Here is a 20,484-nt window from a genome sequence, read left to right as displayed (position 1 = left end):
GATGTTGATTACCGAATGGGCCTTAGCTTTAGAATTAATTTATACAACTCAGTAAACACAATCCTTTCCAAATCTTTTACGTCTGTTATGTCTTTTGCTCTATTAACTATCACGTGAAAAGATCGCCAATCAGAACATCGACTTATACGACCTCAGCCATGTGCCAAACCAATGATTCGTTAACCAGAACGGGCAGTTTGGAGTTAAAGCTGAGTCTTTATCGGTTCTTTTTCCCTTGCTCTACCTGTTGAGTCAAGAACGAAATCTCATCTTCCACTGTATGAATCATGTATTTCAGACGTACACAGTTTATATTTAAGCAAACTAGACCGTATCAAATCATAAAATAGAAAATACAATTATGCAAGTTCAGTCTAAGGGACTGTGAGCGTAAGAGACTGTAACCAGTAGATTGAGAATAATTTAAGAATGGTAATTTATATCGCAATGGCCAACAAATCAAATAACTTCGCCTGAAGTCCCTCTGGGGCTACTGCCGGTCCCAAATCCGGAGGATTGAGCATGGAGTTAGCGACCCCATCCCGTAGAAAACTGACTCCCCCCAAATAACACACTAACCAGAAAAAATAATAGATTGAATGAAAGGAATACAAATATGCATATATATATTTAGTTTAGTTACTTAATAATTATCCACAAATAATTCCTAACAGTTACAAGTCATCTATTCTTTGTAATGACATAACACAGTCATCATAAGATAATGTTGCGTGATAAGAATAATTAGTAAGAAATCATTATACCATTCTTATCATCATTACAATTATTATACTTCAATTTAGGAAAATATACACTCGATTCACTTGGTGTTGTTTTACTTGAATCTTCCCATTGATGTTTTAGGACTGAAATTGATCAGTCTCTTATTGACATACGTGCATACTAAGCGAGCGGTACTGAGTTCGAGTCCCAGAGTGAACATCAAACCTGAGATGCAGGTACATCCAGCTGACGAGTCCCAAACAGGACGAAACGCGCGTCCTGGATTCCACTGCTAGCCACTATGCATCTTTGCTTATAAATATACACTCGGTTTTTATGAACTTTTGTATGTAAAACAAATGAAGTATAGGAAAAAAATATTCACAAGAACGTAGACATAAGTCAGAAAAACAAACAAACAAACAAATGAACAAAGAAACACCATGACAAAATATAAATTACATGTAATGGTATACAGTTACATTACGTTTTCCAGTTTTCTATATTAAACTCTTTTGTTTTTTGCATCGAAGTAATTATTCATTATGTATAAGTCTACGTAGATTTGTATGATATTCATGCATAGAATGTAATTATTAATTTAGAAGTTGAATTCATCAGTTAATTGAAGCTAGACAATCATGGAAAACCTAGAAGCATTGGATGGTCGTTTTGTATTAGTATGGGACTCCTCAGCAGTGCGCATCCACGATCCTGCCGTGCGATATTCGAACACAGGACGTTTCAATCTCGTGCGCGAACGTTTAACCTCTACACCAATGAGCCGGCCGGCATCCAACGGTGTTAATGTCTAACTGTTATGACTTTAAGTTGCTATCGACTTTTACCCTGTGCTAATTGTTGTGTCCTTGACTGAAGAGATTAGAGAGCAGTGTACTTATCGATCGGTTACAGTGACACGTAAACACGAACGAACGGCCTACAGTTCTGATTGGTCCTGCTTCCCTGTCCAGCCCAGCCAGTTGAGTCCAGAACACAAGCCACAGCCTCGGAGATATGAATCATTATATTATACTTTGTTTATATACCAATCAAGCATACCACATCGTACCATAAAAATAGAAAACAACATTTTGTACAATATTCAACAAGTGAACAGATATCGACCAATAGGAAATGTCCGTTTAAAGTCCAAGGACACTATTGGACTTAACATGATAATTATTGGTCTATTCCTCCGCATCCACAATACCTCCCCTTTTTTTTGAAGATCCGGAGTTGATATCCGGATTTTGAAATTTTCTGGGTCCATCCTCCCCCACGAAATAATGTTGGATCCTCATATCCCCAAATTAAAATTAATTTGACTTTATTTAACACATAATTGTCACATGGAACAGAGAAGTCACTGAAAGTGATTAAGTAGTGTGGACCAACGTCGCTTGATATGAGGTCACCAACGTTCGATTTTTCTGGAACATTATCATAGAATTCCTTGAAAATCTCATTTGTGGATAGTTGATCACTGGGATAATTAACATCTATCAAAATTGTATTAATCTTCTGATCATCATTTGGTGTATCTAACACATTTTCTGGTACAAGAGGATCTAGATGATAAGATTCAACAGAATCTCCTGTTGTTGGCTGATGAGGACCGTTTTGAGCAGCTAGACTCAGTATACTGCACGATTTGTCCCCTGTTCCGTTGTGGGCGGGTACTGCAATTAATTTATGAGCATTTAATGAGAGATCTTCCTGTGAGCTGGGTACATCACTGTCTGTACACGTTTCAGGAACAGTGGGATTTGAACCCACGACAGGGAATGTTTCCGAATTTGACATTTCTGGACAACTGGGCGGATCATGAATAACTGTCTCGTTTACATCACTGGTCGTCCGGGATTCACAGAGGCTTTTATAAACAGCTTCATATGTTCTGCAGTTGTTTTCCAGCTCAGTCTGCAGATGAGAAATGAACTCACCAACTTCTGTTGCATCTCCGAAACATGGAAGATTTACCAACAGTGTGCGTAAATTTTCTAAGAAATTTAACTGGCTAGTTTTGAAACACTGCTGTTGTTGCTCAAGTAGAAGCTGTAATTGATCGGAAAAGGTAGTCATTTTTCTCTTTTCTGCACCAGCAATGAAAATTAACTGTAGGAATAATGACAAATGTTGCTCAAGGACGCTGATGATAAATCTGGACTCTGATTGGTCGAAACAATTAGCCTGAATCTCGTCCAATTACAAGGTTCAAAATTTTTCTACACCCCGTCGCCAATTGTTATGACTTTATGTTGCGGTCGAATTTTTACCCTGTGTTATCGATCGATCACAGTGACAGATAAACACGTACGGACGGCCTAGAGTCTCGATTGGTCCCACTTCCCTGTCTACCCCAGTTAGTTGAGTCCAGAACACAAGTCACAACCTCTGAGATATGAATCATTATATTTCAAACATACTTTGTTTATATACCAATCAAGCATACCACATCGTACCATAAAAATAGAAAACAACATTTTGTACAATATTCAACAAGTGAACAGATATCGACCAATAGGAAATGTCCATTTAAAGTCCAAGGACACCATTGGACTTAACATGATAATTATTGGTCTATTCTTCCGCATCCACAACACTAACTTCAACCAATTCACACACTGCTAAGGAGTCTTATACTAGTACGAAACGGCCGTCCAGTGTTTCCAGGTTTCCCATGGTGGTCTAGCTTAAATTGAATCATGAACTGAATGAATAACTTACTATAATATCCACAAAACCCCTCTCTGGTTATAATTATTAATTTGACATGCTTTTTTATGTTTATTTGATTATTCGAATAACTTAAAGAGAGCAAGAACAAAGATTAGTGCAGAATAATATGAATTCACTTTATTTCCTTAGGTTCTCATCAGTTGATTACGGTCAGTCAGCTGCAACGTAGGACCAGGCACATATATGCATAGGTCCAAATTGCTACACTTCATTAGGAGAACAAGATGAGCAACGAATTCATAGAAGTAGTTACTTCAAGAGTAGTAATATATGAAATAAAGATTGTATATAAGGATATATAGTACAGCAAAAAAGAATTAGTTCGTTAAAAGAAAGATATAAAGCAATTTTAATTGTGAGACTATAATTTATGGATGATCTTTAAGTGACTCTAGAGTGACCTTGGGAATGTCTACCTACTTATTAGAGCTAAATGAGGATTATGAAGCAGTTTGAAGATTGAGGATTATGATTTACAATTGGTGGTTAGGATTAGCAATTAGATTCAGGTTTTTTATCATGAACTAACATCAGCTAAAATGCCAAAACGCTATTTAACCAAATGGATGAATGAATTACGCACCAAAATCCAAGGCCGGTTATCCCAAATCTGATTGATTCGTTCATAAATTATAGTCTCGCCCATATTATTCTGGATTATTCTTCGTTCTTGCTCTCTTTAAGATAATAAAGTGAACTATGTGTTTGAAATATTCTAATAACATTGAAATGTATTCATGCAGTAGATATACACTTCTAATTAACCGAATATCAGTATTCTATGGGGATTTTTAAACTACTGAAATGTATTACTAATAAGTATCAAATATTAAATTTCATGTCTCGTAGTTAATTGATTCTATTGATGATTATGTAAATTTATCCATGTGTAAGCCAAAGTTTTAACCAGCAACATTTCACTGATAAGATTTTAACATATTCAAATCTATTCAACGTTATTTATTCTTCTTCAAACAGTTGCGTAATAGCTAAATAACAAACTAATAACAGTTTTTGTCAGATAATTCGTTCTATAATTGACAAATATTCGTATAAACTTATTTTCAGTTTCAATTCATTTTTGTATTGTTCGTTTGAGTCTTCTCATTGATCAGTCTCTTTTTGGCATATGTGCATCCTATGTGGATTGTCTCGATATTCCCTTAAGTCACAAGCATTATAAGCAAAGATAGGTGGTGGTTAACAGTGGAAGCAAGAACAGGTCAGTTGGATGTACCTGCATTCCAGAGTTGATGTTTATAGCACATGTATCTCTCATACTTATTGACTGTGATCAGAATGAGAGTTTGTGGAGATTGTAGTAAGTTTAATAGTTGAATTCATGAGTTGATTTAAGCTAAACCACCATTGAAAACCTAGAACCACTGGACGGCCGTCATGTCCTAGTATAGAACTCCTCAGCAATGCACATCCACTATCGAACTCGAACCCAGGACTGGGATAATGGATGAGTGGTTGCACAAGATCATGGATCGATTGAAGTTAGACATTAAAATCCTTAGATTCAGGATCACTGGTATAAAAGTTAACTGTTCAATCATGAGACCTAAGGTCATGGGTCCGAGTCCCGTTGGTGTGGGATGATGGATGCACACTGTCAAGGAGTCTCATATTACGACGAAACGGTCATCCAGTATTTTCAGATTTTCAATAGCTGTCTAACTTAAATTCATTCGTGAATTGAACTAATAAAATCACATACTGATTGACCACAATTTTCATGTTACAAATCCTACTTTTGAAATGAACGAGAAATTTTATTCAACGGTCAAATCTTGTTAAATTCTATCACAACAGTATAAGGATTTCTGTTGGACATAATAACATATTAGATTTATGTATTCACGTTATTCAGAATTAATGATGATAAGATACTCTTTGTTGAAATATTATATTTCTATGTTATCACACAATAAAAGAATATCTGCTTAAGGACACATAATTGTCTGTGACCTTTTCTTAATGGAATACTTATTTGTCATTGTTTTAAAGTTCCAATTTTGTGTTTGGATTTATATATACCCAATCAATCCCTTTTAATTGATAGGAAGTTTCAATAGTTGAGACCACATGTTAATTGAAGCTAGAAAACCATGGAAAACCTGAAAGCACTAGACGGCCGTTTTGTCCTATAGTGGAACTTCTCAGAAGTGCGCATCCACGACCCCGCCTCGCAAAATTCAAACCCAGGACTTATCAGTGAGTGCTTAACTACTAAACCACTGATCCAGCCGGCAACCAACGATGTTAATGTTTAACTTCAACTAATCCACGAAATTGAGTGACACATCCACCATTGTCTTTAGTGAGTTACTATTTCACAACAGACTCGGTTGAACTCCATTGGTCACTGTTTCTTAGTCGAACTCCAGGAAGTTTGTCTAATTGATACTTACAGATGATTGAATTTCATTCGAGATCACTAAAATCATCAAATTTCAATGAACATATAAAGAGATTTTATTTCAGTAAGATGATACAATTATGTATAAATTATTATTTATTAAAAAAATAATAATTTTAATGCCAGGTTTTAACAAGTTACTAGGCAACAAAGCCAAGAAATAATTAACATATTTGATTTGCTCACCAGATCAAAAATATTGATTTTAAAATAATAAAGCAAAACATTTGCTCAGTTTTTGATGGAGTTTTGCTCTCTGAGCTGGATGGTTTGGTCGTGGACCTTCTTCTGAACGACATCATCAGCACAAACTTCAGATAGAAGTGAAGTGTTCGAATTTCTCCATATGTGTTTCACAGCTTGTTCTGTGCACCTCGATGTTGATTGATTCTTATTGACCTTAAATTTGTCATTGTTTACTTCATTGTTTTGGTTGTGTCTCCCATTGGTTTGGTTTTTGTTCCTATATTTGTGCATGATTTTCCTGATTGGTTGGCAAATTGGATTGATTTCAATATGCTTGTTTATTGCTGATGATGTCGTTCAGAAGAACGATGAAAGCTCCACGACCAAACCATCCAGCTCAGAGAACAAAACTCCATCAAAATCATCCACCTGAACTACAAATCTTCTCCACATTTGCTTAGTTTAAATACTTGATATCATGAACTAATTTAAGCTAGACCACCATAAAAAAAAACCTGAAACCCCTTTACGGCCTTTTTATTCTAGTATGAAACTCCTTAGCAATACGAATCCACGATCCTACATCAATAGAACTCGAATCCAGAATATTCAACCTCTCAACAGAACACTTAATCTCTATACTTATGAGCTAACATTCAATGATATTAATGTTCAACGTTTATATTGTAATCATAACTTCTCATTCTAAATGATTGGGATATTTTAGTTCTTATATGATAATAATCAAATTATGAGTAACAATAAAGGGTTATTCTATGAAATATTTGTTATCTTAGTGATGATTCACCATAATAAACTGTTTCGTTTACATAACTGACTCATCAGAAAACAGATTGAATATTTTATAATCATTCTTATTTATTATAGTTAGATGGTGAAATAGAAGATTAGAAATTCAGTGAAGTGTTTATTGAGTTTTAAGATAACAATAATAATATTATGATTCCTACTTAAAATGAAGTAGAATATAACCTTATATGATTAGAATGTATTGACACATTTGAATTGATAGTAACCAAATCTACAAGAGGGATTGTGGATGTGCACTGTTGAAGAAGTCCTACAATAGGACGAAACGGACGTTCAGTGCTTTCAGGTTTTCAATGTTGATTTAATATCAATCAGTTTAGGATTTTAATCAAATACATGTTTTCTAATGACATAAGCATAATTAGCTAATGAGTATCAAAGAATAGGCTTTATTTTAACAGTTGATTGATTAATAGGTAATGAATAGTGTCATGTCAAGTATGGTGTCGAATCTGTAAGGAAGTTTCCTTCAAGATTATAGGTATACTTTGCTGACAAGTGATAAATTATACGAAACCTAGACCCAGGGTTTTTGTGTTGACTATTTCTAACCATCACCTTACGTAGGCTTATTCATTGAACAGAGGTAAAACAAACTCTATGACTTTATACAAATTATCATTCGATGACAGTCGATAACCATAACGCTTTTCATATTGAATTAACTAAAAAAATAGGTTATTCGATTAATCTTTTTCATGATATTAACACGATCATTGGGTTTATCATATACATTAATTAATACAACGGGTGTAGTTGTTTCTTTATGTTGATACCTCCAACGCATTTGTTTACCATACATTTACCAAATGCCGTGGTATGGCCGACAGTGGGAGAATTCAGCTATCTCCCTCTCTCTCTCGAAATGCTGTCACATGACCACGTTCATACAACCACTGCCGATGAAGTCCTGCTTACTGCATTCTCGCGGCATTACTGTTGTTTACGTAATTGAGAGGACAAAGAATGAATATCCGGAGCCTCAACCAGTTTGTTAGACAACGAGGGTCCACCTAGAGGAGCTGAAAAACCCTGATTCCAAACCAATAGTGCACATGGGCTCCAGTATCCTAAGGGAATAAATGGCGTATTGTCAGTCAACAGATCATTTTCGCTTTTAGTTAATTTTAATTGTCAGTTGTAGGAATAATCGCTTTTGTCATATGTATCCATATAAATATGTTATTTACATCCATTTATTGTTTGGTTTGAATGTTAGCTCTATGCTGGAATATTCTAATGAATTAGTATTGGTTATTTCGATTCTCTCACTTTTCCATTATAGTGAGAATGAAATCATGAATAATAATCATATGGAAACAAAGAGAAATGATGTAATGAGTTTTTGGGTTTTATGAATCGACACATGTGAACAAAAAATTTTATTATGATAATTGGTTCCATTTACAAATTGGATTAATTTTCTTGATGACTTAAATCCAGGATGAAAGAACTATTGTGTGAATAGGGGGTGGTGGATTGTGTTGTGGTTTAGAAGAAATACAACAGAAGGAAGTTAATGAGAAAGAAATTATGTTAGAATTAGTAACTATGTGGTTTGAAAGAAAAAAAACATCTTCAAGCCGGATTTAGAAATGATCAGTCAAAGAAAGTAGGAAGTTATCGTTATGCAAATAAAAGGAATATACGAAAATCTCCATATTAACTTAATAAATATGGATTTTGAATACTGACTCAAAAGTTGCTAACATGACTAGGATAACAATAATGGATAAATATTGAAGCCGGATTCGGTTTTAGTATGTGAGATATCAGGCAAACACAACTGGGTTATTATAGAATCAAGATGTATATTGATATTTAAAATATTCAATTGGAATTACATGATAGAGATCCTTATTAGATGTCAACTTTTTGGTTAAAGATAAAACTGAAATCAACAGACCAACCAATGACGTTATATTTCTGCCCGTCTTAGCTGAAGTTTAGTTAGGAATTTGATAAATAGGTAATAAGATAAAAAGTTTGAAACTGATGAACTTTCAGAATGATCTAGTGTATGACACTCATTGCAGCATCAACTGTTATAAACGATTATGCATATGTAATTGCAGCATTGTTAATTGGTTGGAAAATAATTCGTAACAATAGGGACTAGAGAGATTTTTATTGTAGTTTGCTGCTATAACTCAGTAGTACAATCATCAAAATAAAATAGTTTGTTCAGCAGTGTATTGTTTCTTTACTGTAAAATGAAAATATATCCCATTGGTTTCTGAGTACTTGTCTATGTTCTTTCATACTATTAAGGAAGCATAGGGATCTGACTCTTGATTTATTGGGAAATTATGGAGTACATCAGTAGGACAAAACAATTGTTCAGATTTCTTCTATCTGAATTGAATCTCAAAACAATACCAGTGATTTTTAATGAAATCCTTTATCAGTTTCATGATTATTAGTGAATTATAATGAAAGCTTTCTTTTTGAATATTCATTTAACATTTTACTTATTTACTTAATTTTATTTCCGTCTGTTACCACTCGTGGAAGTGCATAGGCCATTCCTAGGCATTCTCCATCGAACTCTGTTTTCAGCAATCCTTTCCAGTCGTTTCCAGTTGCTATTGATTCTCTTTATGTCTGCTTCCAATTCTCAACATATTGCGTTCTTTGGTCTTCCTTTCTTCAATTTCCCATCAGGATTCCATGTTAGCGCTTGCTTCGTGATGCAGTTTGATGATTTCCCTTATGTATCTTCTATCCACTTCCAACGTCTTTTCCTAGTTTCCTCTTCAGTTGGAAGCTGGTTTGTTCTCCTGTAGCTGTTCTAGGGCTACTACCGGTCCCAAACCCGGGTAAAGGAGGAGGGTTGGTCGTGGGGTCAGCATACCCATCCTGCAGAAGAAAACCTTGCTAAAAAATCCCCAACCAGAATAAACAAATTAAATCATCTAACATTTTATTCGTTACAATTTTCGATGGATCACTAAACTGTAACTTCAAGATTATAGAAAGAATCTTTGAATTATGTTCCACAAAACAATTTGGATCTGTTTAACTGATTTTGTAGTATATGAGGAATTCAGGTGGTGGAAGACCAATTTCGTGCAAAATTACATAGTGACAGCAAAATGTGAGAAATATACATTAAATACATCATTTACACATCTTCATTGAGTTGTCTCTAACAAAATTCACCATTGCTTCATCCCTGTTTTTATTTTGATTGCTTTCAGTTTTCTTCTCTCTCCTCAATCTTCTGCTCGCAAACATTGCATTTCCGATTGGTGTTACGTACTACTTATATCTGTCAACATAAGTAGCAAACACTAGAATTGTAGAATCATTCCATTCTTAATTTATACTTGTTTTCTATAGTCTTATCGCTTATTAACTTATTAATTTATTAACTTTATATTATCCTTCAAAAATTTTTTATGATAATTACTTTCTCATTTTCTTCATCTAACTAATAATCCATTTTTATTAGAATGGGGGTCTGTGGAGGTTGTAGTAGTTTAATAGTTAAACTCATAAGTCGATCTAAACTAGACCACCATTGAAAACCTGAAACCATTGGATAGCCCTTTCGTCCTAATATCGAACTCCTCGGCAGTGAACATACACGGTCCTGCACCAGGAACTCAAACCCATGACCTTCAGTCTCGAGCGCGGACGCTTATCCTCTAAACCACTGATCCAGCATTCAACGATGTTAATGTCTAACTTCAATTAATCCATCTGTTTCATCATCAAAAACAGTCCATTAATTCTTTTCATATTTCAGTAATAGTCAAAGAGACTAACAAATCTATGTAATTACTTGTAAGAAAGCATAAACAAATAATACAAATGAGACACTTATCGGAATAATTCAAATTGTCTGAAATAGTTTTTGTAATTTCCCTAATTATTTTTCTTATTAGCCATGATAAGTACATACTATTTACTTAATATGCTTATATATATTTGTTAAATGATATCAACAAGTTTGTATTGTAATTGAACATCTAATGTAACTAGAAAACGGTTAAACGCAGTGATATAAAGAATTTTCTATATAACATAGCTACAAATAACGTTCAATGGTAGGAACTTGTTTTCCGTATACATAAAGGATAAGATTTCCTGTTTAGTCACCCCCATGTGAATCTATCAGTTCACCGGCTCTTGTAGAACAAGGTAGATTGGCTGTAACCGGAGCTCCTTTTCAAATCGGATACGATAACATGTCCCAGTGTAATTTTATAAGGGTGAAAGGAAAGCAGTTAAAGGTTTCGTTCTCGAACATCTATTCGACTGTAATTATTCTATTGATCCACAAGTTGATTTTAAGGTTATGCTTGATTCGTCCAAATCTACCTAGATTTTTTCATATCCAACTCTTTAAAATGGTAGAAGCTCTTACCATTCATGAGCTCAAGATAGAACTGTGCGTACCAAGGAAGTACGTCCTATCGTTAACGTTACCGTGATCTTAATTTATTAGTATTGCATTTCTCCCTTTACTTATGTTTCATATTCTTATTATTTTATTTATAATTGTTCATGATATCACTATTACCTTTCATTATTGTAACAAAAACATTTTAATCATCTTACTGCATTCACATTATAATTTGTTACGAACATATTAGTTTTATTGTTATTATCCATATTACGTAATCTGGTATTATAATATTTCAATTGCATCATCATGGCTAATCCTTGTTCATATGTTCACATGAATCAAAAAGAAGTTTCACATATATGTGCCTAAATGGGAATTATACGTCAAGAGATAATTTGTTACATGGGATAATCATTAGGGATCTTGTTGATGGTATAAAAAATTACTGTATTTTTCTACACAAAAAGTTTGATTTGAAGTGACTTTTAATTTCAATTAGATACAATATATACTAGTCGACAAATAAGGTATTATAATGTGATTACTAGTGATTAGCTTCGAGAAGTAATTCTCGGAGTTGTAGTGAAAAGCTGCGATCAGTAAAGTTCAACCGTGTCGAGTATGAGGCAATGGAAGATAGTCGCATAGTATCGTGGATTGGTTGTAGTCAGACATTAACACTGTTGGATGTCAAACCAGTGGTTTAGGGATTAAGCGTTTGCGCGCGAGACTGAATGTTTTTAGTTCGAATTTTGCGTGTGGGATAATGAATGCGCCTTGCTAAGGAGTCACATACTGGAATAAGACGGCTATCTGGAGAGTCAGGGTTTTCAACAGTAGTCTAACATTAATCGATTTATGAATTCAATTCAAATGGGTTATTACTTTGTAAATGAATTTCAAATGATTTCCATTTGTCATGTTTAGTGTTAACATAAATAACGTTTGATACAAAGTTTATAATAAATAACGCCAGACATCATCAATGATAGATTTAAGGAGAAATTTATTTCAATGTTTCTTAAATATTTAGTCAGTGTAATGTTTTTAATTGTTCACCACGTAACATATGTGAAAAAATGTTGAATACTATAGAGGTCAATACTAAGATCTCAGTACATCTCATTAATACATCTTCTACAGTTTGAAATACACATTGAAGATCTAACTGTTAATCATACAATAGATACAGCCGTCAATGTATGTAAAGGTTATCTTTTTGATTATTTGACATAAAAATGAACTCAACTGTGAAATTTGTCGTTAATATTATTACTGAAAATTTATCCAGTGTGACTATAATTTATGGATGACATTTGAGCGATGCTAGACTGAACTTGACAGTGTTCACCTATTAACTAGGACCAAATGAAGGTTATAAACCAACGTGAGGAATTAGAATTATGATTTACAGCTGATGGTTAAGGTTGTGAACTAGGTTTAGGGTTTTCACCACGAACTGATATCAGTTATAATGCGAAAACTCTATTCATCCAAATGGATGAGTGAATTTCACGCCAAAATTCAAGACATATTATCTTATACCTGATTGGTTCGTCCATAAGTTATAATCTCACCATTCATCGTTTTCCATAGAAACATTATAAACTTAAAATGTAAAATGACATTAATCGTAAATAAACAAAAATACTTAAATAAATATTTCTAAAAAAAAAGAACAAATACAACAGCTGTTCATAACAACACAAATATTTGTGATTTTAAGTGATACCTCCTAAATTTGCGTCCGGTAAGGCCGCGAAGAAAGCCTCGGAGATTAAGCTACCAAAAGTTGATCTGAAGAAGAAGAGAAGGAGAAAAGAGAGTTATGTCATCTATATCTATAAAGTTCTTCGTCAAGTTCATCCTGACACTGGTATCTTGTCAAAGGCAATATCGATCATGAACTCGTTTGTGAACGATATCTTCGAACACATCGTTGCAAAAGCTAGCCAACTATCTCATTACAACAAGAAGTTAATAATTTCAAGCTGAGAAGTGTAAACAGCAATTTGATTGTTGTTGCCAGATGTGAATTAACAAAACAAATCATATTTGAAAGCATTTACTAAGTAAGTTTTATAGATCTAACATCCCCAATAATGTTAGTCACAATGTTAAATGTTTCATTAAACATAGATTGTTATTCATAATGAATAATTACTGATTAATAAAAACATAAATATCTATTACGTACATACTTCTTTACTTGTTTGTTCAATTACATTTTCATGTAAATAAATATTTACGAATCATTCTTTGAATGAACAGGTGAGTAAAGTAGATTTTATCAGGAAATGTATTCAATATTCATATATATACCGTTTTTCGTTTCTTTTGATATTGATTCAGTTTTGGAAGTGTTTTTTTTCCTGTAATGAATTAAACGCTTTACGGAGAAAGTGTTAAACAGAATTCGCAATAGACTTTATATTTAAGTTTTCTGTTTTGATAACTGGCATAACAATAGTGCTACTGATGTCGACAGATATAAGTAGTATGCAACGCCGATCAAGACCTGGGAACAGAAAGTTAAGTGGATAAAAGAGAAGAGAACGAAAACAGAAAGCGATTGGTGTGGAAACGAATAATTGATAATTTGCAAATGAATTATTTGCTGTATGATTCTTAGATTTTAATAAGAGATTCTGTAACTTGGTTGTTGTGCTTGTGTTCTCGTTCACAACAAATATAGCTAAGAATATAGATATATTATTACAGACTTAATAGCTGGGATGACTTGTATAAATGACTCATATTTGTTTGACAAAACTACAAGCTCCTTGAATACAATGGTTATTTCCTTAATTTTGAAGTGGTAGAATAGATAAACATCAGTCACATGCTGACTATGATCAGTCAATCATATGAACTGCATATTTCTCTGTTAGGCTTCCAGTTTGTTTGCATGATTCATAGCTGTGTGACAATTCTCAGAACCAGGTGAAATTAGATGAATAATTTGTTAATGAAGTACACGAGTGTAGAAACGAATCGTTAGAAATATCATCTTATTCAAGGGGGAAAATGTCCTCATAAATAAAATTATAATCCACGACCCCGCACAGTGAGCACTGCTGAGGAGTCCCACAATAGGACGAAATAGTCGTCCAGTGCTTCCAGGTTTTCCATGATGGTCTAGCTTCAATTGACTCATGATCTCAACTATTGAAATTACAACAATCTCCACAAAAATTGGAGATAATTTTTATAGTTCTTGTTATTCATCTTGCCGTAGAATAAATGAAATCACTTGACATTTAATTTAAATATTGATTTGGTGATCAACATTTATGACATGTAACTTTTCTCTGTCCTACTATTTTAACGATTCTAATTGACAACTGAAGAATAATGGCAAGTCATCAAATTACAATTCGATCTAAGGTGTATTTAATTCCAAATTGAGGTTAGCTAAAGCTCATCTGTCCACTGACGATTGTCTATATGATTGATAGGGTTTTGGAGATTTCTGAGTTCTGATTGAGGTCATAAATCGATCAGTGTTAGAGCATCATTGGAAATCCGGAAGTACCGGACGACCGTTTCGTCTTAGTATGGAACTCCTTGATAGTGCACATTCATTACCCTTCACTAGGGATTCGAACCCACGACCTTCGGTCTCGCGTGCAAACGTTTAATCTTTAGACCGATGAGCCGACATTCAGTGGTCTTAGTGTCTAACTTCAACCAATCCACGATATTGCGCAACCATCTTCCAATGTCTTCGACACGGTTGAACTCTACTAATCATGGCCTTTCACTGGAACTCCAAGAATTAGTCATCGAAACTAGTCACTGACGAGTACATGATAAGTATCAGCACAGATTTCCAACCCCTCAAGAGAGATGGTGGATGCACACTGTCAAGGAGTCCCATAGTGAGATGAAACGGTTGTCCAGTGCTTCCAGGTATTCAGTGGTGATCGAACATTTATTGATTCATGATCCCAATCAAGATTGTCTACATCTTTGATGTTTCGCGTATTTTTACTAAACATGGATAAAACTAAAATAAAAATTTGTAAATTCTATTACAATGAGCTAATCAATTTCATATTTCCTATTGTGAATAGACAATTCTGTTACAGGGAAAGCCTAGAAACAAAGATGTTTTGTAGGAGATAAGTGACGGATGTACAAAACAGAATAAAGTAAATTACAGAAATGACAATATAAATGCTTAATTGTCGTTGATTCAGACTTATTGATTAATGTTTTACCGCTACAAAGGTCCTGACATTTGAGGTTTTTCAATGTTTAGTATTATACTACTTTTGCCAGTAGGTAGTTAAATTCGTATTCAGTAATTTTCTCTTTCATCTTTCGTGTTTCACGCATCATTTCACGTAAATTATTATAAACCTTCTGTTTAACTGATGAATTTGATTGCGTTAATTTCACTATACAGGAATAGAAAGTATTTTCCTATGATGGTTTCAGACATTATCTCTTCTGTTTCTTGTAATTACATATGATGAACTCTATTTCTGCTTTCAATCGTATTTTGAGTGTCTGTTGCTTAGCATTCTTTTAAAAGCACTAGGAAGGAAACACGTTGAATTTTCAACCCATTTTGGCTGGAAGGTGCTGAGTTTGAATCCCAGAGTAAAAATCAAATCTGGGATGAAGGTACATCCGGATAACGAGTACTAAATAGGACGAAACAAGCGTCCTTGATTCCAATGCTAGCCGCCAACCATATTTGCTTATAATGTTCGTGGCTCAAGGCAATATCGAGACAATCCGTACCGGATGAGCATAGGCCAATAAGAGACTAAACAATTGAAGTCCTAAACATCAATGTGACGATTCAAACAAACAATGCAAAGTGAATCTCAGTAACGTTTGCGTGTACTTCATAGTTTTGATGGAGATACCACAACGTTTTCCCATCCATACTTTTGAATGCTTTCTCATGGTCGGGCGATTTCGTTGCTATTGATGATTTTCATCCAATTGATTACCAAACAATAATATCCAGTGTCAGAATACGGTAAGTACATGATCAGTCTGATCTCGACATTGTGTGTCTACTCAATCTTCCACTTGGTTCACCAACGCTCAGCTGAAAATGTCACCCGGTATTCACAGTAACGTGATGTCCCTGTAGTTATTAAAATATCACGTTCTTAGTATCTTGAAGAGGTTCCTGATTTTCCATTTTGATGCTATTTGTTCCCATTTCCAAATCTTTCTGAAGAGAATGTGGGATCTTTATATTGTTATCTTTACATCTGAATTCAGTGCTTCGATTCGTATGCTTTTTTGTCTTACTTTTTGCTATTCCTGATTTGTGTGATCGTCTTTTTGGTTTTGTCTGTTGTTGGTGCTGTAATATATATAGAGAAGTGTGTATTTACGGCTTCAGTGTCAGACGGATAAATGGAACCCGGTCTATTGATGAGCTCTTCAAAATGTTCTACACACTTGCCTGAGTGTTCTTGAATTTCAGTGATTTGTTTACCTTTTATGTTGTTAATTGATTGATCTGGTTTACTATATTTCTCCGTTAACCCTTCGGTTGGGTCAAAAAGTCCTTACACATTTCTTAAATTACAGATTTTCCGTCGTAGCCGCCAGTTCTTCTACATATTGTTACTTGTCGACCTTAACTCCATTCTCCACCTATTTGTTTGTGTCCGTATATTTGAGCTACATCTTGGCTTGCGCCATTCTTCTTGTGACGTGGGTGGTTGCTGAGTTCTTGTTTTCACTTTCTTAAATTATTCCCAGTGTTTCTATGGAGATCCATTCTTTATGCTAATACTTCCTTCACCCAAATTGCTTTTGTTATTTTGAGACTAATGCTTTCTCAGTCTCCTTCCAGTAAGTTTCAATAGTAACGTGCTTTTCTTCTAGAAGATCTTGTGAAACTGAGAATTTTCTGTGTATGAAAATATTGATGACATACTTAGCAGTATCACACCATAATTGTCTATTTTTTTCAGTTCATATAGCCTTACGATCCGTTCATACTCGATGCTGACCATATCGAACTTGGTATTTGGTCTCCATATCTGATGATCAGGCCTTTTCTCGGGTCGTTGTTCAGTATGAACTACGGTCTGTCATCAAACTGATCATTATCGTCATCTTTCTTACTGTTGGTGAGTGCTGAGCACTGAATGGCATTACAATTTATTCCTTTTCTGTTCTGAAAAATGCTTCGAGGATCTGTAGCGTGGCGTCGTGTCACGGTTGACTATGAACACCGCTACCAAGAAACACGTGCCAAGTAAATCAGAAGGCGAAGGTTGAACGTAACCAAATAAATCAATAAAATCCCCGAGAAGCCAAATATCATAAGGCAGTTAATGGACCAAGTCGAGATATATTTGCTGGCGATCTCGTGGTATCGAAAGGATACCGAGATCGTGCCAGGATACAAGCTTGGTTACAGAACGTAACCAAATTCGCGCGAAGTCACAATCAAAGTGTAAGAATAATGGATGCTTTTTAGCACAGTTAAACACAAGCACAATAAAACAGTCGCTGGTACAATTGGCTATAGTAATAGTTTTCAATAAACCAATCGTGTTCTCGTGATAAAAGTGAGTCACTACAAATCCTTGAACCCTAGGTTTCCTATCTTTCAAACGGATTCCACGCATCTTTACACGGCATCATTGCGACTCATTGTGTGCCTGCTGTTTTACGTGGCCATGGTAAAATAGCAGCTCCTCTGAAGTTAATGGTTTGTGTCTAGATTATGTCCAGCTTGTATTGTGGTGTGCAGAACACGAGTGGTGACAATCAACTGGAGTTGGTCACAAAACTGCATAGAAAATCACTGAAATCTGAGAACCATATTGTAAATAGTAATTTGCAAAGTATCAACCCATTGTCTCAGACTTCATTGTTTTTCAATTATGTAAGCTATCTTTTGTGATTCTTTGCACAGAAGTAGTGCGACCTCATATATGTATAGGGTGCCACTATTACCAGATCTATTGTATTAATAATAATAGTAATAATAAAGAAATAAAAATCTTATCATTTGCATTTCATTATGTCTGGTGGATTAATTATACTTTGATTTGTATCATTTGTTGGACAACCAAGTTTCTTTTTCAATTCATTAAATGAAGAAACAACTGTTACATTGAAACTTAGTGTATTGATATCAAGAATGTCGTAAGATTTTGTATGGGAAATGTATCAGGTCCAAAATTATTTCTTAGTATTCTGTAATTAAAATCAGGTAACCTCTGAACCTGCGACAGGACAGAGTAAAGAGGTCTAGTTTTTCAAGCCGCTCTTTGTATGGTAGATCCCGGAGCTCTAGAATAGCACGAGCAGCTGCCCCATGTACATTTTTGGGATATCCGAGTCACCTTTCAAACGGGCTTGCAGCCTGAACACAGTTTTCAAACTTAGTTCTCACTAAGATTGTATATACTGTAGTAAACATGGTAGTATCTAATTTGGTGAATGTCCATTTTAAAGCTCACTAGGTTCTAAACCACTTAACCATTTTCTTAAAATCATGACTCGCTGTCGCCCCAAGATCCTTGTGAGACCAGAACATATGTACAGGCGCTTCCTCTGTGCAGTGTTTGTTTAGCTTTGTATCTCCGAAGTGCATGTAGCAACACGTTACCGCGTTGACAGACATCAGCCACTCGTTTGACTAGTTAATCACAATATTTATCTCTTCCTTAAGTGCGCATGCATCTGCTTCTCCCGTTATTTCTCGCCAGATCTTTACGTTGCCATCGTATAATAACATTGGGGACTCAACTATACTTGTGAAAACATTTACATACAACACAGCCACATGTAATTAGTCTATGCTTCAAGAAGACCATCAGAAGAAGTGGTGGATTAAACAGTAGTTCGGGGATCAATAACCCAAGTGCAGGTGTGACATGCTCACTAACTAGGCAGAGAATATTGAAGCAACTACCCTCTTCTCTACTCAGTGAAGTGTGTCAGTCTTCCTTTTCGGGCTTTTGTTATTTTATCTCGACTGAAGATTCGCCTTTAATTACTTGATTTACTGCTGCATGATGCAACACCATTGACAATGGAGTCACATTTGACCAATCTCAAGGTCACGGCGTGGTTCAGTGTATAACTGGTATCCTTCTAATGCTTGCTTGAAAAGGTTGCCAGAATCCTTGCAGAAAGATACCTGGTCACATCTTGTCGAGAATATTTTTGATTAATTATCAGCACTTTAGTTAGTGTCAGGGGCACTTCGTGCTTTTGATATAATTTATTCCCTTTATTAAATTAAAACAGTCTAAATTGAACACGGAGTTTGTTTTGATATAGAATACTGTCATTCTTGAAGTTACGTGACATACACCGAGCGTTAAAACATCCTAGGTTAACATTGAGGCTTTCTTATGTCTGACTGTCTTAAAGGATGAACCGAAAATTCTTCTTACGTTATGTGCATAAGGTGCTAACTTTAGTATACAAGAAGTTAGAGCGTCCCCCGAATTGTCATAAAATTTCTTAGACTAAGTTCGGAGGCTGGCGACGAAGTAAATGATAGAGCTAAAACATAAATCTTACGATGACAGTCTTTAATACTTGTGATTATTCTTGTTCATAAACATGAGAATAGGGGGTGATGTGATAATGGCATGCAACATATTAAGTACGCAAAACCACCACAACAAGAGCATATTACCAGAACATCGTTACCACGCTCCTTGAGACAACCACCGGAAGATTGTACACCGAAAAGCGAACATACAAGTACACTGACTTTTTTTCATTACCAGTTGTCCCCATTTGGAATTATATCCCAGACAAAGTAATTATACCTCCACCAGTAGGTGGCTTTAAGAGGAAACCTGAAAAACATGTACTCACCTATAGATGACCATCTGTCTCATCGCCTAGCTGTATCGGTTGCATGTTTCATAGATTACCACGATTATCATCACCGCATATTGGTAACTACTTCCTATTTCTGTCGTTGTCATCTCAGTTTCTCCTGTTATTTTTCGGACTGAGCCTTCCACCTGCCTGGTAGTGTGATAGTTACTGGTAACCAGAAACCCTACTGTCCTGAGACAAGCTCACTTTATAAACTCCAAGATAAATAAACTCAGATATAATTACCATACTGACTAGGAGTACAACATTCGAAAGACTAGACTGTTTCACACTGAAAGTCAATCGTGGTGAAACAACAAGAAGCAAGCGTAAAGAAATCGATCGGTTTGTTGAGTCTCGTGACACAGATATTGTGAATTTGAGAGCG

General features: G+C 35.0%; 1 protein-coding gene across 1 annotated transcript; it reads right to left on the bottom strand.

Moving 5' to 3' along the window:
* Nucleotides 1-214: 214 nt before the first annotated feature.
* On the bottom strand, nucleotides 215-3,322 carry MS3_00002664 (uncharacterized protein). Its single transcript, XM_051210268.1, has one exon. It carries the CDS (start codon nucleotides 2,806-2,808, stop codon nucleotides 1,906-1,908), a length of 903 nt encoding a protein of 300 aa, XP_051070243.1. The 5' UTR covers nucleotides 2,809-3,322; the 3' UTR covers nucleotides 215-1,905.
* Between the last annotated feature and the right edge of the window lie 17,162 nt (nucleotides 3,323-20,484).

The sequence above is a fragment of the Schistosoma haematobium genome, chromosome ZW (assembly GCF_000699445.3).
Source record: "Schistosoma haematobium chromosome ZW, whole genome shotgun sequence".
NCBI lineage: Eukaryota > Metazoa > Platyhelminthes > Trematoda > Strigeidida > Schistosomatidae > Schistosoma > Schistosoma haematobium.
Note: the sequence above shows the minus strand (reverse complement) of the source record. Positions and strands in the feature narration are given on the sequence as shown.

What these genes read in the sequence shown, in the direction of transcription:
- MS3_00002664 (XM_051210268.1), bottom strand. Translation starts at nt 2,808, where the DNA reads ATGACTACCTTTTCCGATCAATTACAGCTTCTACTTGAGCAACAACAG.